This window comes from Kogia breviceps, chromosome 9, assembly GCF_026419965.1.
Source record: "Kogia breviceps isolate mKogBre1 chromosome 9, mKogBre1 haplotype 1, whole genome shotgun sequence".
Lineage (NCBI taxonomy): Eukaryota > Metazoa > Chordata > Mammalia > Artiodactyla > Physeteridae > Kogia > Kogia breviceps.
In genome coordinates, this window is record NC_081318.1 from 75,626,344 (window position 1) to 75,649,106 (window position 22,763).

Below are 22,763 nucleotides of genomic sequence, written 5' to 3' on the forward strand. Positions count from 1 at the left end.
GCCCTGCAGTACTGGTACACGTCTCCTAGAACCTTGGAGGCATTCCTCAGCCTGGCACTCCTTGAGCCAAGTAAACCGTTCAGAATGGAAAAAGATGAAAAAATGCTCTGAAGATCATTGGCATCAGTGTCTTCCCTAATGATAGTGTATCAAATCCAAATATTCAGAAGACATGTTTTGAGAAACCAAATGATGTCTAAGAAATACTGACATTCAAAAATTTTCCTTGATTCACTTAAAGTATGTAAAGAGATACGGTCTGAGTACTTGTATTCAAGGTATTTCCAGTACACATTTTTTTAAAAAACACTTTCTATCTGCTTCACATATTGGAAATATTATGTATGTGCTTTCCAATATTATGAAGTGAAAAGTCACTTTAACCATTGTTCAATAATACTAAATGAGAGATGAGGTAGACAAAATAATTTTTTTTTCAAATATTGTTATAGGAGTTCATGATGTACTGAGCAATGAAAGGCCTTCTGGTTATATGCGGGAGCACAAGCAATTACATGGCTGGTCATCAGATGAAAATGATTGGAATGAAAAACTCTATCCAGCGTGGAAGAGGGGAGACTCGAGGTGGAAAAACTCTTGGAGAGGTAAATCAAAAGACTCAACCCAAACAACTGTAATTTCTTTTTTTTTTTTTAATTTCAAGTGTACAACATAGTGATTCAATTTTTTTAGCTGAAGTATAGTTGATTTACAATGTTGTGTTAATTTCTGCTTACAGCAAAGTGATCCCGATATATATATATGTATATGTTTATATATATATGAAGACACTTTTTTTTTTTTTTTTTCGGAACGCGGGCCTCTCACTGTTGTGGCCTCTCCCATTGCGGAGCACAGGCTCCGCACACACAGGCCCAGCCGCCATGGCTCCCGGGCCCAGCTGCTCTGCGGCATGTGGGATCTTCCCGGACCGGGGCACGAACCCGTGTCCCCTGCATCGGCAGGTGGACTCTCAACCACTGGGCCACCAGGGAAGCCCATCATGTATTTTTTTGAATTATAATTTTGTCTGACTATATTCCCAGGAGTGGGATTGCTGGGTCATGTGGTAATTCTCTTTTTAGTTTTTTGAGGAACTGCCATACTGTTTTCCATAGTAACTGTACCAATTTACATTCCCACTAACAGTGTAAGAGGGTTCCCTTTCCTCCACAACCTCTCCAACATTTATTATTTCTGGACTTTTTGTTGATGGCCATTCTGACTGGTGTGAGTTGATACCTCACTGTAGTTTTGATTTGCATTTCTCTAATAATTAGCAATATTGAGCATCTTTTCATGTTCCTATTGGCCATCTGTATGTCTTCTTTGGAGAAATGTCTATTTCGATCTTCTGCCCATTTTCCGATTGGGTTGTTTGATTTTTGTTGTTGAGTTGTATGAGCTGTTTGTATATTCTGGAAATTAATCCCTTATCAGTCACATTGTTTGCAAATATTTTCTCCCATTCCGAAGGCTGTCTTCTAATTTTGTTTATGATTTCCTTTGCTGTGCAAAAGCTTGTAAGTTTGATTAGGTCCCATCTGCCAAACAGCTGTAATTTCTTATTTCAATTAGCCTTGTAGATTGCAGACTCTGAGATCACAGGGCTCATGGTGCTTCCATGAATGACAGTACTCTAGTTACCAAGTAGGAGGCACCTGGATTTGGCAATCTTTCCTTTATCTCAACAATATCACTTTCTAAACTCCTCTTCCCCGCCACACGCACAGTAAAATCGCCTTAGAAATTTACAATTGGTGCCTCTTGGAAGATTTTGAAGAGCAAGCAGGTTTGGCCTCAAACTTAAGTAAGTGATGTGGGAATGGTCATCTTCAGAAGTTCTGAGACTCCAGGGCACTTTGACCGTCTCAAAAGTGTGGTTTGTCAGAAAGTTAATATCTTTCTGTTAATATCAAAAGCCAATGAATCCTTCAGTCATTGGTTTTGAAATTAAAAATTGCAAACCTTTAATACGTGTCTCCTCAATCCAATTAAATAGATTTTTAATTATTTTAAGGAAATGTTCTTTCTGTGGTTAGAGAATTCTTCAATTGGTCTGACTTTTTAAGTTTGTCTTCGGGAATGTTGTACTGTAACAGCAAAAGTGAAGAATCCTGCAAATAGTTTGTAAAGAGGCATAAGGATCCTCTGGTTCTTATTTGTAGATTTAACTTTACTTTTTTTTGTTTATCAGTGAAAGGGAAAAGAGGTGTTTGATTGAGCTCCACTTTTCTTTGCCCTAGGAGGCCATGTGCAGGCACTTCTGACCAGTGATGCACCAGCACTGGTGGGCTCAACTATAACATTCGCAGTGAACCTGGTATTCCCCAGATGCCAACAGGAAGATGCCAGTGGCAACATAGTCTATGAGAAGAACTACAGAAATGGTAAGGAAAGTTAGTCACATTACAGGAACATGCTAGTTATCCTAACTACTGGAGACCCTCCTCATAAACCTTAATGCTCACAAGTACTTCTATAAATGCAAGATGCTGCAGTTGTCCCTTTTCACCCCCTCCTCAAGTTGGATGACAGGGAACGTGAATATGTCCCTCCATCAACATCAGCCAAATCCAGTTTGGCCAAATGGTGTCTCTCCGCTACTTGGAACTCTCCTCAAATCTACATTGTCAGGCTTGGCCTTTTTTTTTTGTGCGGTACGCGGGCCTCCCACTGTTGTGGTCTCCCCCGCTGTGGAGCACAGGATCCGGACGTGCAGGCTCAGCGGCCACGGCCCACAGGCCCAGCCGCTCCGCAGCATGTGGGATCTTCCCGGACCGGGGCACGAACCCGCGTGCCCTGCATCGGCAGGCGGACTCTCAACCCCTGCGCCACCAGGGAAGCCCTGGCCTTTTTTTTTTTTTTGGCTGCCCTCTGCTGCACGTGGGATCTTAGTTCCCTGACTGGGCATCGAACCCATGCCCCCCTGCATTGGGAGCTCGGAGTCTTTACCACTGGACCGCCAGGGAAGTCCCTTGGCTTGGCGTTTTCTTAGTGCCCAGTTGATTAGACAGAGAATACCTTGTTGATTCTCAGATTTTGGTTTTATTGGACTTCCTCTGGCTACTCAAAGAATAGTCAATTTGTCAGATCTTTGTTAATCAGATAGGTTTCTGCTCACAAGAATTCCTTAAACTGTGTGCCTAGCGCAAATGCTAAGATGTGTCTATTTTGGTTTTGCTTTGCTCTTAGTTAAAGCAGATAAGCTCATTGCCCATGTTAAAGAGCACAAATGATTACAAATACATCAAGGGGGATTATCTTATTCGAAAGGTAGAGCCTTAAAAACTCAGGTAATTACTGAGATTCCTCAGTCAGTAACAAGGCTAATAAGTGCAGTTATGATCTGATTTTATTACTTAGAACTTCTATGAAACGGTCGATGTGTTTTCTTATTAATTCATCATCTTCCTATGGAGAAAACAATAAATTCTGTGTAGAAAGTTTGATAATTAAAAAGTGTTGTTTATAATCGTCTGTAGCATGTTTTCTTTCCTTCTAAAAAAGTTAATTCTTACGAATGTTTCAAATGACAATCTAGCCCTCTGAGCACTTTTATATGAAAGAGTCCTTGTGACTTATGAAAAGTTATATAAAGTATATATCGCCAGTAAAAGAAACTAGAATTTTTGAAGAAATGACTAATTCCAGGTGTAGGACAGGGAAAGGACCACGTGAACCAGGGACATCTTGTGCCAGAAAACAAGGGAGTAATGGGGACATGTCACAGGAACACAGAAGGCAGCTTGAGAGGCTCCTACTGGCCATGTTTGGGACAATTTAAGAATAAAAAAATATAATGGCTGTAGTAGATTGATAAAAAGGCTCTTCATAAATGTCAGTGACATAAAAAAACAAGAGGGTGAGCGGATTGCTCTAGATGAAAAGATACTGATCATGACTTGTTTAAAATGGAAAACTGATGTTTTCCAAACCATACAGAAAAATAGAAAGCAGGTACTTCGAGATTCAACAAATTTAACATTTTTTTCCTGTTTCCATCTATCTATCTATCTACCTATCTATGTATCTATCATCTATCTATATTTCTAGGTATATTTCTTTTTTCTTTCTGAATCATTTGAAGAAACAAAATAGCCAAATGTATGATGTGACCCTTGACTAGACTGTGGTAGGCGTGGCGATGACGTGGTTATGTAGGAGAATGTCCTTATTCTTCAGATATGTGTGCTGAAGTCTTTAGGAGAGGAGAGTCATGATGTCAAATGAGTCAGGGGAAAAAAAGCTACAGATAGAGAGAGTGTATCAAAGTAAAAAGATACAGCACCCCTCAGTTTGGTTTGAATATGCTTGTGATTTGGAGACTCAATATGAAGACAAACATTAAGTGATAGCTCTAAATTTCCTGAAAAATTGCTTTATATAAAACTCATTGAAATATAACATGTAGGCAGAAAATGCACAGGTCATTAAGGTACCATTTCATGAATTCTGAATATTAGGGTTTTAGTTGTCCAACCATATTTAAACAAGTTATGAAAAAATATGAAAATGTGTTTAATTCAATGAAGAGCATTGAGCATTCTGAGTCAGTCATGGCGTGTTCCTTTCTCTCTTTAGATACTGGTCCATCTCCTGACCCATATGTTTACAACTGGACAGCATGGACAGAGGACAGTGACTGGGGAAATGGCACCAGACAAGGCCATCACGGGAAGACTTTCCCTCACCCCACAAAATGGAATTTCGTCTTTGTGTTCCACACACTTGGTTGGACTTTTACAAAACCGCTTAGCTTCTTCTTTACCTTTCCTTCAAACTTTAAATTTTTTCTCTTTCCGTATTCTATAATTGAGAATTACAACACTAGGAGTTGGAGTGGAGGGTGAGGGATAAAAATTAAATCTTGGTTAGCCTTGCCATATCTCCAGGACATCAAATAATTAAAAGGAGAAAAAGACAGGTTCAGCTTTCTTTTTTTAAGACAAAGCTACGCAATTTTTTTCCATCTAAAACAGTAATATGAAAAATAATATTTATTTGCATCGCACATGGATGGGCATTTGTTGATTTATTCTTTTTTTTATGTTTTTAAAAGAATTTTAAGAATTTAACTTATGCTCTTTGTAGGAAATTTGGAAAATGCAGAAAAACACAAATGAAAAATCAGTCGTCATAATTCATACCAGAGATTATCATTGTTAACATGATGGTGTTTTCTCTACTAGTATTTCTTTCTTTCTTTTTTCTTAGTATTTCTTGATTAAGATCATAAAATATATACATTTTGATCAGTATCATGAGCATTGACTAAAATTCTTGCACAGCTTGTGGGATCTTAGTTCCTTGACCAGCTATCAAACCCAGGCCCCAGCAGTGAAAGCACCAAGTCTTAACCACTGGACTGCATGGGAGTTCTCTAAACTTTTTTATATACATTATTTTAATGACCGCATAATATTCTATTGAGTAAAAGTAAAATAATCTAACTACCCTTCTTCTTTGACATAGCCTACCCTCTTTTTTGTTTTTAACCACTAACGGTATCCACTTTGCTTTAGTATTAGTGAAGTGATTTTTTTTTTTTAAGGAGGACTAAATTTAGGTTTTTATTAGCAAAGCTGCTAAATTCTTAGTTAAAAATCTTACCAGGTGCCCCCTGGCTCTGAGTATTTCAAATCTGCTACCAATCATCCAAATTTCTAAATGTTTGGTCTGTCTTCATGAATTACAGACAGCTTCTCTTTCTTCAGTTAACTTATTTATAAATCAAAATAACATTGATAATACATGGTCCAGTTGAACAGAGTACAAAATATGTAACAAAAACTATGCTCATCTGTTTAAATCAGCTGATTTACAGCCGACTTTTTTCAGTCCCTTCATGGCCCTGTCAGTTAATTCCCCAAGTGTCATGATTTCTTTGACCTGACAGTTTGCATGGAGTCACTTAGGCTCACTAACCCTCCAGATTCTGTTTAGCTTAGTTAACGTCCATTAACTTAACTAGTTAACATGTCTTTATTTAATATCAGTTTCCAGCCCAGAAACCGCTGTTTTCCTAACAAGACGGTTTTGAATTTCCATCTTCTGCTGAGGTCTCAGAGTTAACTAATATTTTTCCTCAGCCAAGCGCTGCCTCTGTGGTCGGTGCCAGAACTAACACTTCCTCACGTATCACTAATTCCAAGAGACAGCTCTTCCCCCTATAACCTCTAACAGAACTGCCTCTTCATTTCAAGGTAAAGGGGGATCGCAAGACTTTCCTGACATTTTATTTTTTATTTTTTGGGCTGCAACTCGCGGCGTGTGAGATCTTAGTTCCCCAACCCGGGATCGAATCCGTGGCCCCTGCAGTGGAAGCACAGAGTCTTAACCACTGGACTGCCAGGGAAGTCCTCCCTTTCCTGAACCTTTGACCATGTGATGAACATGGTCTTTAAACATCCCCATCTCACAAGCATCCATCTTACAATACTTGTTGTTTCAATGACACATCTGGGCCAGGTGCCTCAAAAGGATTAGAAAAATCCTTGAGCCCTGAAGGAGAAGAATTACTTTCACTAGCTAGCCAGTGGCAGTTAGATTTAGGTTAGAGTTGGAGAAAGAAAAAGAAGGACTCAAGGGCCCTAGAAATGTTAATGGAACTACTCTGTTCCTTTTTATACCCATAATACCCTGTTTCTCTTTCATCACTTACTGCATTTTTATAAACAAATACTGCTAGAAGGTGAAGGATTCTAGTTCCCTAAAAGAAAAAAAAAGTTACTTAACAATATAGCTGAACTACTAATATTGTTACAAAAATAAAGTAGATTTTTGGATATATTTTTAACTCCCTTGGACACCTACATTAAATGTATTTTCTGTGGGAAACATGTATTTCAAGTGCCAGATCACTTCCTTATAAAAATTATTTTTTTGTAAACTAAAGACTAATGGCATTATCCCACTAAACAGCTCTTTTCATTTTAATCAACTATATACAATTACATTTATGTTTGTGAGATTGTTTTATAAGGTTTTATATAAAAATGAGCACCACCTTCTTTTCTGAAGAAGCCAGGACTGCGTCCCCATCCTGTTTTTCCTTTCCCAGAACTATCTCTAAATGGCAGTTGTTATGCTTTAAGAAACATCAACTTTCTATAATGATCATGTAATGTAGCCAATAACTAAACATTTCCATCCTCTCAAAGGTCAGCATTTCCAGAAATCGGGACAGTGTTCAGTGAGAGTTTCTATAAGCACAGCCAATGTGACTCCTGGCCCTCAAATCATGGAAGTAACTGTCTATAGAAGATACCGACGGGCGTACTTTCCCATAGCAAAAGTGAAAGATGTGTATGTGGTAACAGGTGAGTGGAATGAACTCTAAATTAACTGAGCATGAGACACTTAATTCTGGTGATGTTAGTGGGTTAGAAAGAATTAGAGCCAAGTATTCTGGGTTAGGTTAAATGTATCTGGACTCCTTCTCAACCTTATATATTTAATAACATATTCCATCTATGTTTTCCAGAATAACCTGGGAAAACTCTAGAAAACTTGTATAAGAAAAGGGAAAGTGATGCTGAATTATCCCTAACTTTAATTTCTAAACGAAAAACATTAAAGTCGTCCACTTAAAGTCAAGCAATGGTGACTTTATTTCTTTTCTTTCCTTTTTTTTTTTTTTTTTTTGGATATATCTTTTAGATCAGATTCCTGTATTTGTGACTATGTTCCAGAAGAACAGTCGAAATTCATCTGATGAAACCTTCCTCAAGGACCTCCCCATTACGTTCGATGTCCTGATTCATGATCCCAGACACTTCCTCAATGAGTCTGCCATTTACTACAAGTGGAACTTTGGGGATAATACTGGTCTGTTTGTTTCCAACAATCACACTTTGAACCACACCTATGTTCTCAATGGAACCTTCAGTCTCAACCTCACTGTGCAAGCTACAGTGCCTGGACCTTGTCCTTCACCTTCACCTAGACCTCCAAAAAGCACCCCTTCTTTGGGTAAGTGTTTTCCAGGTCATTTTTGTTGTCAGGGTTCCTTAACAGCTAGAAAAAAAAAAATTCATGTGGGTTGTATAATTAGATCCTTAGTTAAAGAGACTGTGTAAAGACTCTGCAATGATTCCATTTTCTACCTGTTGCTTTCCTTTAGCTACTTGATCACCATTTTTAGTTGTTAGAGTATGGAAGAAAGGAGAATGTGTTTAAAGTCACTTGATGACTCGTATACAGCTCCTGGACCTTCCTAATTCTCACTGGCCCCTGTTATGCGTACAGATGCTTTCCCCCTTCTAGCCTGTCACATTTCTGTTTGCCTCCATTTTTTTTTTTTTTTTTTTTTTTGGCGGTACGCGGTCTTCTCACTGTTGTGGCCTCTCCCGTTGCGGAGCGCAGGCTCCGGACGCGCAGGCTCAGCGGCCATGGCTCACGGGCCCAGCCGCTCCGCGGCATGTGGGATCTTCCCGGACCGGGGCACAAACCCGCGTCCCCTGCTTCGGCAGGCGGACTCTCAACCGCTGCGCCACCAGGGAAGCCCTCCCTTTTTTTTTCAGTTAAGAAACATTGACCCCTTGTAAACATTCAGGCCATCCCACATTTCCTTGCCACTTCCATTCTCCTCCACACCGTGCCCACCTCCACCCCATGTCCCATGAAAACTCAGCCACCCTTAAATGTAGCTTACAGATAGGCTCGCAAAAGAATGCACCTTGAGAATATTTCTTGGTTGGCAGGCTGGAAAGGTTCCAGACACTAAAATTATTCTAGATATAAGGCCTAATTACTTAAATCCCACCTTCTAATAATAGTATATGAGGTCATTCAAGAAGTTCTTCAGAGTTTACTTTGTGAAGCATTAGCTTCCATCTGATTCTACACCCTACCCCACACCATTACCGTCCTTCCCCACTCAGCCATGAGTACCTCTGACCATCCCGGCATCCCGGGGATGGTGATAGACTGACATCCTCTCACTGGACACTAGAGGGCACCATCACCAAGTCCGGACAGAACCCTCGATGATAACGTCCAGACTTGTTGCAATTGGTTTTTTTACCCAAACCTGTTAGATATAAATAATAAACTGTTATTAATAAGTGTGTAAATAGCTTGCTAAGTCAAGCATATCTAAAGCAAGACATTATAAGTTATTACCGATTTTGATTAATTCTTTCTTGGAATGTTTTAAATTATAAAATTAATGCATGTCCCTTAATAAAAATTCAAATACAGAAATTTCAAATAAAAGTGAAAGTTCCGCTTCATGCTCTCCTCTCGAGAGTTAAACCCTGTTAAGGGTTGGTAGTGTTTTTTTCCGGATCTTTTTCTGTATATTTACAAACATATTCTATAAATACATATAGGATTTGTGGTTTTGATTTTTAGGTGGATGGGTTCATGAAATATGTATTCTACAGTTTGCCTTTTTTCATTTAACAAACATCATAGACATCTTCCCATTATCAGTACATGTAAGTCTAACTCACTTTATTCAGTGGCTTATTTATTTAATCATTCTCTTACTGGTAGATGATTCAGTTAATCCTAATTCCAACTGTAAATATAACTGCATTGAACAACTCGAAACATATAGCTTTGTTCTGGTATTTCTGTAGGAGAGTCAATTTATTTATCTACAAGAATTGGTCTTCCTTACAAATAAGCAGACCAGGTGTAAAATTCAAAATAAATTACAGGTGCTTGACATCTGTCTAGAAATTCCTGAATGGTAAAAGTCTTAATGTTAGGTTATTTAATGTTAGTCTATCTTGAATTGCATTTTTATAAAGCTAGCTTATTTTTCTTAGAACATATTTGTATCATAACATGCAAAAAATATATTTTAAGTCAATGAAAGAGTATTTTAAATTTGTTATTATTTTCTATAGGTTAGACCATAAGATATAAGGTAGCAATTTGTTAAATTTGTTGAATTTGTTAAATTTCATAGTGAAAGGAAGCTGCCTGGCTTTATCTAAAGGTGTTAAATCAACTGTAATCAACCCAAAAATGCCTTAAAGCAGCTGTGAGACTTAGGGAATGGAGGGTTGGGAATACGTAATGGGACCCAAGGTGATGATAGGAGTCAGCCCATGACTTGAGAAAGGGGTTGGGGTTCTTGTCCTCTGGAAGAGAGAACATTTTCAGCTATGCAGAGCATATTAACAGGCTTGGATTATTGAGCACTGGATTATTATTTGACCAAAAATTATGTTGCCTCGGCTATAGTAAGTGGCTTCAAAATAAGTACAGCTGTTACATAGAAACCAAAAACAACCACAGGAGTGAGACAGAAGCAGAGCTGAAGTGGTGATTCAGGAAGATAATTACATTATAGGGCAGACAGGTATGCACTAGTTTTAAGCCACAGTATTATTCTCCTTCCCTTAGCTAACCATGCCATTGATCGCTTCTGTGTACAAATCTAAAAAGAAAAACCTTTGTAAGACTGATGCTAATCAGTGTAATATTATATATAATATGTATATATCATATATATATCATATCATGTAGAACTTTTCAACTTTCCCAAAGAATCAAAGGATCTCACACCATTCTCTGAGCAACAGGGACATAAATAGTGAATTAAGTAGGACGCTTACCTTCTTCCCCATCTGTCTTTTAAGGTGTTAGTTTTTCTCCATTAGCCCTTTAATCATACCTTGACTTTATATGTATAGATATAGATTTGACATTGTACATACCTCTGCAAAACTCCACATGCATTTTTATAAGCATTCTACCAAAGGTAAAATCATGGACATTTATTAGTCATTTTTTATGAGAAGTTTTATTTTAAAAGATGGCAGGGTCATGATTCCATGCTCTAACTTGACAGCTAAATTTCACCTGTCAAGACCTTCAAAAGGAGTTTTCTAGGGAAGAGCCAGCCATCTTGAATACCCTTCACAAACATATCTTTTGCTTCAGAGCCCATCAGTTAAATCTCAGAATAAGAAGAATGATTACCTTGTAACTTCCACAGGACCGCCGTGAGAGTCAGGGAACACAGCCAACCCTGCCATAGCCAAACCTGCTGATAAACCACTGCATCTGAATCTGGCATGGCATCAGAACCTTTCTGGGTTTTACCCAAACAACATTTCCCAAAGTGTGTGCCGTGGAGCACTAGTTTCCAGATTTGCTCTGAGAACTGCTCTGTGAAGGTCCCTCTGAGCAAAGGAGCATCACAGGCACATTCATTCGCCCACTAGAGGCTCTGAGGAGCCCTGGAGAAGTCTCCCAGTTGGTTTCATACTTACATATCCCTATGTTAGAGATGCAGCTCTCATGAAGCTTTGATTCCCCCCAAACTGGGTCCACTTTCATGACTTTGGAAATTTGAGACAGTAATGTTGTATTTTCAGTATTATATTTTCTTTCCAGTCTTTTTATCTTGTTAGTGGAACACCAGCACCTTAATTAGAGCGTTTTAAATTGTAACTAATAGAGCATTAAATTCTTTCCTCTAATCACACTCAAAGGGTTACTTTTCAACAGCATCTTGTATTCACTCCTTTCCTACCCCACACCTCTTCTCATCATAGTGACTGTACGACTTCTAGAATGTAAACTTAGGATCTGTGAGACATTCAAACAGGGAAAGAATTGCCTTTTTCCATGTTGTTTCCTTCTTATCATTTAAAATGATCCATCTTAACATTTAAAATTACGTATCTTGGGCTTCCCTGGTGGCACAGTGGTTGAGAGTCCGCCTGCCGATGCGGGGGACACGGGTTCGTGCCCTGGTCCGGAAAGATCCCACATGCGGCGGAGCGGCTGGGCCCGTGAGCCACGGCCTCTGAGCCTGAGCGTCCAGAGCCTGTGCTCCGCAACGGGAGAGGCTACAACAGTGAGAGGCCCGCGTACCGCAAAAAAAAAAAAAAAAAAAAAAAAAATTACATATATATGTTATAGCACATCTGTATCTACATAGATGTATAGAAGTACATATGGGGCTAAGGAAACAGATATTTATTAAGTACTTCCTATGTGGCAGACATGAGGAGCAAGTTTTATATACCTTATTTTATTTAAGTTTTATAGTTCAACTCTAGTAGGTCAGTAAGTATTGTCCCTATTTTACAGATGAGCAAATCGAGGAAAGAAAGGTTAAATGACATGCCCATGGTCTCAAACAGATAAAAACAAGGGGCCTAGAATTTGAGCCCAGAATACCTTCCTCCAAAATTACAATATAATTTTATCTGTTGTGGCCTGCTTTATTTCATCATGATTGTTGTCTTACACATTTTAATATGGCTTCCACCTTTCATTTGCTGTTTGTGCTTGAACAAGATACGGGATTGTGTTTACCTACATAATTTAACAATTTTATAATGCCTTATAAGCTCTCAAATCTATATGAATTGTTACACATTTAGTTCAAATTTCTGCAGCAATTTAATAGTATAGAATTCTTGATGTTTTTCTAAAGAGCAAGTAGACAAATGTTTAGATCTTTGGGAATATCATGTACCTCTTTTACATTCTCAGCATCTACTCTAAAATCTTGTTATTCAGACTCTCCAGTACCTGCTGGTGACAATGCCCTGGAGCCGAGGGAGATTCCTGATGAAAACTGCCATATTAACAGATACGGCTACTTTAAAGCCACCATCACAATTGTAGGTAAGACCACGGAGGAAAGATGCTAGAATCCACCTTGGGTCCCCCCCTCCCTTACCTGACTCTGGGGGGGTGAGGATGGGGAGCACGGGCACCCACTGTCTGTCCAAGGTGGTACCACATGTACACAAGCAAAGACTCCATTAGTTTCTAGATTTCCACCTGCCTTCCCGGCCTTCCTTAGACATCTGGTGGAAATGAGCCCTCTGTGAGGCCCACAGAGCAATAAGCCTGCCGGGGGGCCTGGACCTCTGACCCTGTGCAGCTCAGAAACCTGAGTGAATGTGGCCTGAAGGAAGACCGGTTGCAAATTCCCACAGCTCCCACTTTCTTCCCCTGGGTGATTTCACAAAGTCACACCTCCTGTGTGTAAGAAAGAGGGTTGAACAGGGCCACCACACCGGGCTGTGTGCTTGGGGCGCTGCTCACAGGTGCCCAGCAGAGGAGACGGCTGGGGCTAAAACCCACTCAGTGGTCCAGGGGCTACAACTCCGCCTTCTGATGCAGGGGGTGTGGGCTCGATCCCTGGTCAGGGAGCTAAGATCCCACATGTCTCGTGGCCAAAAAGCCAAAACGTAAAATGAGCAATATTGTAACAAATTCAATGAAGAATTTAAAAATGGTCCACATTAAAAACAAACAAACAAAAACATCAAAATAAATAAACCCCAAGCTGTGCCTACTGGGGGCTGAGCCACTTGGGCAGGAGAGACAGCGGCCAAGGCCTGAGCCTGGGCCTGCCCCCCTTCAAGGTCATCTTTCCTGGAAACACCTCCTCGAGTGGGTGCCGCCTCCTGACACACACACAGGCTCCAGGACTAAAGATCGAGGTTGGGCTGAAGAGCTGTTCAGTTTGACTTTGAAAATGCTGCCTGGACGTGTACCCAAAGCTCTGGGGTAGATTCCCAGGTCCGGGGTGGTGAGAAGCTGAGTCCGTTTTGTTTGGCCTTCTGATTTGTTAAGAAGTGGTTTGGTTTCGTTTGTGTTGTATTTTGATGTGTTTTTCTGTGGGGCATTGTTCCATTAGAGGGAATTCTAGAGGTTAACATCATCCAGGTGACAGATGTCCTGATGCCTGTGCCACAGCCTGACAACCCCCTGGTGGATTTCGTCGTGACCTGCCAAGGGAGGTGAGTACATTATCTCCAAGAAAGGGGCCAAGTGAGGACCCCAGGCTGAACAAAGGCCTTCATACCCCTCTCCCTTTTAAAGTTGATTTGGATTCTAGTTCCTCAGCAAGCCAGGAAGAGGAAGGACCCTCCCAGGTGCTCTGAAGCATGCACTTGCTTTGCTAGAGTTGAGCAATGCTCATCACCTTTAACTGTTGAAGAAGAATTACTGACTGAACACTTACTGTGTCCTTAACATTTTACTTCTGTTTTCATGTCACATCCTCACATAATCGTATGAGTCTCCTCATGTACACCAGTGATAATAGTACCTCCCTAGGTGGCGGGTACCTGGCAGAGCAAGGTTCCCAGGTTGAGGTCTGGCTCAGAGCCTCTTAAGCTCCCTGAGGCTCCTCTGGAGTCAGGGGAGGCAACGTGGAAGCGCTGTGTCCTTGTGCTAAATAGTAGCAATGCCTGATCATCCTGTCTCGCTTTAAAACTTACAAAGCTCTTTCTAATGCATTATATAATTTGACTTCCTAATGTTTGGTTATAACTATAGATAATAGACTGAATATGAACTAATTAATATATAAATACTGTATCAATTAAGCCATTAAATATGTGAATGACTTACTAATTTACATATAAGTAAATCAAATAATTAAAATGTATGTGTATGTGATGTATAAATTAATCAAGAGAATGGGCTGGCATAAAAATGAGGCCTTATTTGATCAAAAAGGATAGCTCCAGGGAATTCCCTGGTGGTCCAGTGGTTAGGACTCTGCTCTTCCATTGCAGGGGGCACGGGTTCAATCCCTGGTCAGGGAACTAAGATCCTGCAAGCCACGGAGTACACCCCCAAAAAAAGGGGGGAATAGCTCCAAAGCTCTCTGAACTGGGGAGAGAATGGGATGAGGATGACAGAAATAGAGAAAACCCTGACTGAGAAGGTAAAGCTGCTTCAAGAGGCCAGGGGCCAGGTGAGAAGGGAACATGAACTCATCTAATTTCCCATGCCCTCATCAGGCCCAGCTTCAGAGCCTGGTCTCTCCATCCAGGAAGTCTACTCAGAAGTGAGACAGTGGCTCAGACTGTAACGCATGGTAGCCGAGTGGTTACAGGGACAGCTGTCAAACCTCTTGTATTCAAGTCCCAGCTCCACCTCTAACTGCTTTTTTAACCTGGGGCCAGTGATCTCCCCTCCCAGAGCTGGTTTGTCACCTGCTGCATTAGGATAATATTACTTTCCTCATCAGGTCATTGAGAGGAATAGGCAAGACTATATCACTTATCAGAAACTCAGTGCTTTGCACACAGTAGGTGCTGCATAAACAGCTCTGATTGCTGCTGAAACAGCTCTGATTGCTGCTGCTGTTGTTGTCATATCTCTGCAGGAGCCCACGCAGGGCCGACTGGCATTTAATACTACCTTTGCCTAACACCTAAGCCGTCTGCATCTTTGGGCATCTAGGGAGCCAAAAAGGAGAGGGAAGTTCCCAGCAGCCCCTTGCCTTGGGGGACATAATTTCTTCCTCCTCCAGTACGAGGGGCTCATCTTCCTGAGGATACAAAGGAAACAGTGGCTCACACCCAGGCTTAAGAGTAAATTAAGATCCCACATGCCGCAGAGCAACTAAGCCCGTGTGTCACAACTCCTGAGCCTGCGTTCTAGAGCCCGTGAGCCACAACAACTGAGCCCGCGCGCCACAAGTACTGAAGCCCACGTGCCTAGAGCCCATGCTCCACAACAAGAGAAGCTACCGCAATGAGAAGCCTGCACACCACAACGAAGAGTAGCCCCTGCTTGCCACAATGAGAGAAGGCCCGCGCACAGCAACGAAGACCCAACGCAGCCAAAAATAAATAAATAAATAATTTTTAAAGAATATTTTTAAGAGTAAATTATATGTGACAATTTCATGTCACATGGTTTGAGTAAGAATAAGTAGGATTCCATTTTATAGAAATGTAGTGATTTTTCTTTCTACACTGATGTCATATTCCTCTCTCTGTCTCTCTCTGTGTCATCCGTGCCCTCAGCATCCCCAGAGAGGTCTGTACCATCATCTCCGACCCCACCTGCCAGGTCACTCAGAACACAGTCTGTGACCCTGTGGACATGGACCTGGGCGACATGTGCTTGCTGACTGTGAGAAGAGCCTTTGGTGGGCCTGGGACATACTGTATGAACCTCACTCTGGGTGATGATGGAAGCCTGGCCCTCACGAGCACCCTCATCTCTATCCCTGGAAGAGGAGGTAAGTTTTGTTTTATGGTTGTATGAACATTTCATATTGGAGATAAAGTGTGTGTCCAATACCAAAGCTACTCAAGGCTTCACTCTCAATATTTAGTTTAACGTGGATTTGAGAAATGGCATTAAAAGCCAACAGCAAATCTACTTAGGGAAGGGATGAGAGAGAGAAACCCAATGAAATAATGACCAGAGAATAGCCTTTTGATGAAAAAAATCGGCTGTGATCATGGACCAGTAATAATGGGATGTGGTCACTGCATGCTCAGATAGATTTGCAATTCAAGAGGAAAGTGCAAAGCTCAACATCAAAAAATAACAGTGTTCTCCAATTAAGCTACAACAAAGGGGAGGCTGGTATCATGCTGTCATTGGAATCCACCTGGCCAAAGATATGAAGCCATGAAGGAAATGAGAAACCAGGTGGACTCCTGCTTCCCTTCTAACTTGCCATGTGCCCTCTCTTTCCCTTCCCAAATTCTACCAAGCATTACACTGAGACAGAAACAAACCAATTTACCTAGTCCTTAAATGTTCACCAGAAAAACTATTCCTTGTCCCCTTAATGCTCGGAGAGGTAAAATGTTAGCAAAGTGGTTGAAGGAATTTCATTAAGAAATTCCCCTTTACTGGTGGCTGCTAATTTTCCCCAACCCATAAGGACTCTCCCTGGTGACCCTAACTGAATTTCACTTAAAACTGACTATGTTGTAAGATACTGCTTTACCTCTTAGAGGAAGTGCTACATGGTGGGACGGAAGGCACAGATTAAATTGTGCACACATTACAGCACGTGTTTTGCTCCTTAATTTGAGTCTTGTCGGGTACAACCTAACAACTAACTCACAAATAACTCTTTTGGCTGTGGAGTCTATCTTATAAGGTGAAATGTACTTAAACATATATTTACTCATTAACTATATAAAAGGAAGCTTTAACCTCATTGAAAGAAAAGCGTAAGTAATCATGCATATAATTATTTGCATGAGGGTTTATTGTTGGTGAGATCCAAGGTGTACGTTAAAAAAAAAAAAGAATGCAAAGGTACGCTGCTTCCTCCCAGGGAGGGTACATGGGGTCTGCAGTACAGAAGTGGGGAGCTGGGCGGAAAGAGGCAGCCGGAGCCTCTGTATTCGAGTGAGTGTGGATCTTCTACACCATCACCTCCAGGAGCTACTGGGGTTGTTTTTCTTGTGCTGCTGCAGTTACTTTTAGAATTGCCTTTTAGAGTCCCAACCTATTCTGTGAAGCTTTCTCAGTTCTGGCAAACCATGGTTCTCTTACCTGGATTAGATGCTTGGATATTTGCTTCCCTTTAATCCTTCCTGTAGTGAGTGATAACTTTAGGTGTGACCTGAGCCATTCTTAAAATCCAAAAACGGAAGCTCAGAAAGAGAGCTTTTAATCCAATGGGAATTGTAACTTGACGACTTGGGTTTCAAAGTCAGAGTCTCAATAGTCCATCATTGTTCAAAGGCAAACCCATTGACTTTTAGCTGAAATGACTTTCAATCATTGATTCAAGGAGCATTCATGAAGCACCTGCAATGCTATCAACAAATATTCACTGGGCATCCACTCCATGTCCATCACAGCTCCAGGCACCAGGTAGCCAGTTCTAGATAGAATGGGAACAAGGTGAGGAAGGTCCCAGCTTTTGTGAGCAGAAAGAGACAGTAAACAAATAAGATGATATTGTGAAGACAATGAAACAAGGCATGGAGAGTGACAAGCATGGGAGAGAGGGCACAGAGGTTGACTCTCTAGATTGGGAGGTTGGGAAAGTCCTGCCAACGCAGTGGCACCCGCTTGGTGAAGTGCCTTCTCTGAATGAGAAGAAGGGCCTCCTCCTCCTCCTCTGAGACCTGCATTTCAAGAATGAGCAGCCCATCTAGATCCTTATGCACCACAGGTAGGGTTTGGGTTTTATTCTGTGCGTAAGAGGAACCACTGGTGGGGTTGAAGCATGATCTGATCAATGCTTTTAGATGATCGTTCAGACTGCTGAGTGAAGCAAGTGTTATTGGAAAGTAGCAGTGGAAGCGAGTAGACAGTGAAGAGGTCCTCTCAGGGAAGAGGGCTGGTGGCCGGGACTGTGATGGCGGCAGAGAAGATGGAGAGAAGATAGACCAACTCCAGTTATACTTTGGTGGCAGAGACAAGACTAGTTGATTTGCTGGGTTCTGCGGAGTACAGAGAAGACATACTCCCTGCTTTATGGCTCTTACAGTCTAGCAGGAGAGAAATTTGTGTAGAGAAGTAATTGCGGGCTTCCCTGGTGACACAGTGGTTAAGAATCCGCCTGCCAATGCAGGGGACACGGGCTCGAGCCCTGGTCTGGGAAGATCCCACGTGCCGCGGAGTGACTAAGCCCGTGCACCACAACTACTGAACCTGCGCTCTAGAGCCCAAGAGCCAGAGCTACTGAAGCCCGCGCGCCTAGAGCCTGTGCTCCACAGCAAGAGAAGCCACCGCCATGAGCCCTCGCTCCGCATTGAAGAGTAGCCCCTGCTCACCGCAACTAGAGAAAGCCCACGTGCAGCAATGAAGACCCAATGCAGCCAAAAATAAATAAATAAAATAAATAATATTTTTTTTTATAAAGTAATTGCAACACAGTGTGATGGAGATAGAGGAAGAGAGACAAGGAGAAAAGTGACAAAGGAAGGCATGACCTGGTGCCCGCTTGCATGTCTGGAAGGTGTCCCAAAGGGGCAGACGCTGGAGATGAGTTGGGAGAAGGATGTTCCCGGCAGAGGGCATGGAGATTTGAAAGAGCACGGGGAGGATGGATTTTTAGCACAGCTGGAAAGAAGGCAGTGGAAGATGAGGCCAGAGGAGTGTGCAGGAGGATCGTGAAGCCCTTCACCGCGTGTGTGCAGCCGGGTCAGCTCAGACCCCATCAGGTATCTCCGGGACGTGACATCTGTCTCCTGAGCCCTTAACACAGTGTTCGAGACACGCTAACTCATTCTCTAAATGGAAGATAAGCCGCCCCCAAAGACTATGTATTATGTAATGGGAAAGATTACTGAAAGCGCAGAGAAAGCCATATATCTTCTGTTAGCTCTCTTCCTCATTGATTTAATTGCATTACAAGCAGCATGTCCTCGAGGTGGAAGTTGTCACTAATACGGTCTTGCTTTTGTTTTAAGACCCAAACTCCCTTCTAAGAATGGCAAATGGTACCCTGGTCTTCGTTGGCTGCATGGCCATATTTGTCACTGTGATCGCCCTTTTGGTGTACAAGTAAGTTGCTGATTCTAACACTTTAAATCACTAGAATATATTGTCAAAAATAAATAGCATATTTCTGCACAAGTGGGCTGTTTTCCCTTTTTTGCTTTTAAACATTTTGTGTGTGGGAGGAAACTCTTCCACTGAATGACAAATACCAAACTAGCCTATTAATTTTGCTGTTTTTTTTTTTAATCCCTAAAAATGCTACCAAATGTCAGTAACTTTCCCAAATTGTGTCAGCTTAATGTTTAACATATAATTTCAAGTTATAGTAAGCAGACACATTTCTTGCATGAAAAAGAGAAAATAAATATATTTTCATAAGACATCAGTGTCTTAAAAGCCATAAATTAAATAGAATTAACCATTCTGCACTTGGCATGTAAAAGACTGTAGAAAGCAACCTTTTCCAGCTGGAGATCTTTTTTTAATCTGTCCAACACATTGCTTTCAGAAAACACAAGAAATACAAACCAATAGAAAACAACACTGGGATCGTGGTCAGAGACAAAGGCCTGAATGTTTTCCTCAATTGTGCAAAGATGTTCTTCCCCGGAAACCAGGAGAAAGATCCACTGCTCAGGAACCAACCGGGAATTCTTTAAATCTCCTGCCTTACTTCTGACCAACAGCTCATTCTTCAGCGCCATTTATGTCAGCTCTGCTAGAGTGGATGATGATTAACTTTTTAAAAAGATTGTCGTAAAATATATATTGTGGTTTAGGGAGGTCCAATTTTTATTATAGGTTAAATGACATTTTAGAGAGGTGGAGGGGAATTAAACTACACACAGCCTCACCCATGTTATATTAACTAATAAAACCAGTTAGCAGCGCTTTCTTTCGTGATGGTTTATGTTTCACTTATAATGTCTTAGGTGATTAGTAGGATAGATACACTGTATCCAGAGTAACAGAAGAAGGTACTTTCGTTTGAGTCTGACCTAGGTTAACTGGAAGGAGAGCTTGGACGTGTTCTAGCTTTCCATATAACCATATGCATAAAACCAGTGTATTCCTGTTCTGAAGGTCATGTTCCAAGCTACCTGAATCCTATGTCAATGAACATGCATGAGCTCCCAACAGAACACTAACAGGTAAGCGTTTAGTAGGCTGTGCATGCTTGTTATACTAAAAAAAATACTAATCTAATAAATGATTGTGAATATGTTTGTGACCACCTGCCCAGCCCACATGTATAAAGGAAAGGTACTCATTCATTTATTTTTCCCATGGACATTTTTGTAGCACTTTCTGTATACCAGGCATGTTGCTAAGTACATGGCCCTGTACTCAGAGTGTTGACATTCTTGTTGATATATCTGAATTTCTGTACACTCTGGTGCCATAGTTGAAAATTATAGTTGAAATTATATATTATGATTTTCCAGAAAAGGAGGCCCCTGGTTTTGCTACTGGTTTCTCTATTCAAATGATACAGAAACTTAATCACCAAGGATTTTACTTTCATTTGTAACTGAAGCTACTATATGTCAGTCATGACATTCTTCTCCTTCCTGGAAAATAAAGTATGAAAATTAAAACAATAAAATAAAGCTCTTGGAATTATTTTTCTAATTTGTTGTTTGCCATTCAATTTCATTTAGAGTTTTAACACATAAAAAGTTGTTTAACTCTGCCCCATGGAGCAGTGATAGTTTTATAAGTATTTTCTATTTTTAAGTATATGTATACAGTATGTAAAATTGCAGTAATTTTATATATATATATATATACACACACACACATACATGCATATGTATATATATGTATGTATATAATCAGGCCAGTCTAAAAGAAGAGATTTTCTACAGGCAGTTCTGGACTCTTTGAACAGTCAGGATTATATTAAAAATAAAGGTTAGAGGATGGTTCTAGGTCACAGATTGTCAATCTTTTTCTGTAAAGCGTCGGGTAGTTAGTATTTTAGGCCCCATGGACCATGTGGTGTCTGTTGCAACTACTCAATTCCAATATTGTAGCACAAAAGCCATCATATACATAAATGAAAGCACATGGCTGTGTTCCAGCACAAGCATATTGACAAAAGCAGGTGGTGGGCCAGATCTGGCCTGCAGGCTATAGCTTGTGGACCCATATTCTAGACTAAAAGAGACTAGAGAGACACAGCAACCAAGAGCAACTGAGGAATCTAGATTGCATCCTATTATTAAAGAACAGCTATGAGGTCTTCCCTGGTGGCACAGTGGTTGAGAGTCCGCCTGCCAATGCAAGGGACACAGCTTCGTGCCCTGGTCCGGGAAGATCCCACATGCTGTGGAGCCGGCTGGTCCCGTGAGCTATGGACACTGAGCCTGCGCGTCCAGAGTCTGTTTTCCGCAGCGGGAGAGGCCACAACAGTGAGAGGCCCGCGTACCGAAAAAAAAAAAAAAAAAAAAAAAAAAAAGAACAGCTATGAAAGATATTCTTGAGACACCTGAGGGAAATCTGAATACACACTGGATACCAAATGATATAACAGAATTGGTGTTAATTTTCTTGAGTTAGTCTAGTTCATTCACTTCATAGATGGCCAAGGCCAAAAATAAGCTCTTTATTCTGGAATCATCCCAAAGAGTACAAAATTTGCAGAACATGAAATGTGGAATTTATCTGCATTTATGAGTTGGCTGAAGGTCAGTGGTTCTCATCCATAGGTTACTTTGCCCCTCAGGGGGCCCTGACAATATTAGGAGACATTTTTGATTGTCACAACTAGGATGGTGTGCTACTGGCATCTAGTGAGTAGCGGCCAGGAATGCTGCTAAACATCCTACAATACCCAGAATGGCCCCCACAGCAAAGCACCCCATCTTACCTGACCCCAAATGTCAGCAGCCCTATTGTGGAGTAACTGAAGAATCTCTGGACATGGATGTAAAGAAAGAAGACTTAGATTTGAATCCAGCCCTGCCACTTAAAGCTGAGTAACCCTGGGCAAGTTATCTGAACTTTCTTGAGCCTCCTCATCTGTAAAATGGATATGCAGTCCCTCCCTAACTTACTTCATAGGGCTACTGCAAGCCCCTCTGAAAGAATGAATGGATGTGAAAGCACTTTGTATAGGGCATAATGGTATATATACTACACGTTAGAAGCAGTGTGGGGCTTCCCTGGTGGCGCAGTGGTTGAGAGTCCGCCTGCCAATGCAGGGGACACGGGTTCGTCCCCCGGTCCGGGAGGATCCCACATGCCGCAGAGCGGCTGGGCCCGTGAGCCACGGCCACTAAGCCTGCGCGTCCGGAGACTGTGCTCCGCAACGGGAGAGGCCACAACAATGAGAGGCCCGCGTACTGCAAAAAAAAAAAAAAAAAAAAAAGAAGCAGTGTGAAGGGGCTTGCCATTTTTATGATGATTAGGAGGCCAGGACATTCATACCAAAAGCAGAAAAGTAATATCATGTTGCAGCAGAGTCTCTTGTAGGTTTGTTAACCACAGGCTTCTGAGACCAACCCCCCCCAAAATTATAAGTTGAGGCCCCATAATTTCTGTGTCTCACCAGTTCCCATGTGATGTTGATACGGCTGCTCGCAGACCTAACTCTGAGAAATACT

General features: G+C 41.3%; 1 protein-coding gene across 4 annotated transcripts in view; it reads left to right on the forward strand.

Annotated features, from left to right (window-relative positions):
- The window catches only part of GPNMB (glycoprotein nmb), a 28,729-nt gene extending 8,423 nt beyond the window's left edge, over nt 1-20,306 (forward strand). The window contains exons 2-11 of one of the 4 annotated variants that reach the window (XM_059074167.2): nt 453-605; nt 2,247-2,390; nt 4,585-4,734; nt 7,164-7,322; nt 7,663-7,974; nt 12,496-12,603; nt 13,628-13,730; nt 15,756-15,973; nt 19,125-19,218; nt 19,664-20,306. In XM_059074167.2, the coding sequence (XP_058930150.1) occupies nt 453-605; nt 2,247-2,390; nt 4,585-4,734; nt 7,164-7,322; nt 7,663-7,974; nt 12,496-12,603; nt 13,628-13,730; nt 15,756-15,973; nt 19,125-19,218; nt 19,664-19,814 (1,592 nt within the window). In that variant the 3' untranslated portion in view covers nt 19,815-20,306. Of the gene's footprint in view, nt 1-452; nt 606-2,246; nt 2,391-4,584; nt 4,735-7,163; nt 7,323-7,662; nt 7,975-12,495; nt 12,604-13,627; nt 13,731-15,755; nt 15,974-18,574; nt 19,219-19,663 lie in introns of those variants that run through there. The other 3 variants (XM_067042664.1, XM_067042663.1, XM_059074166.2) reach the window with 3 other exon arrangements.
- The last annotated feature ends 2,457 nt before the right edge of the window (nt 20,307-22,763 follow it).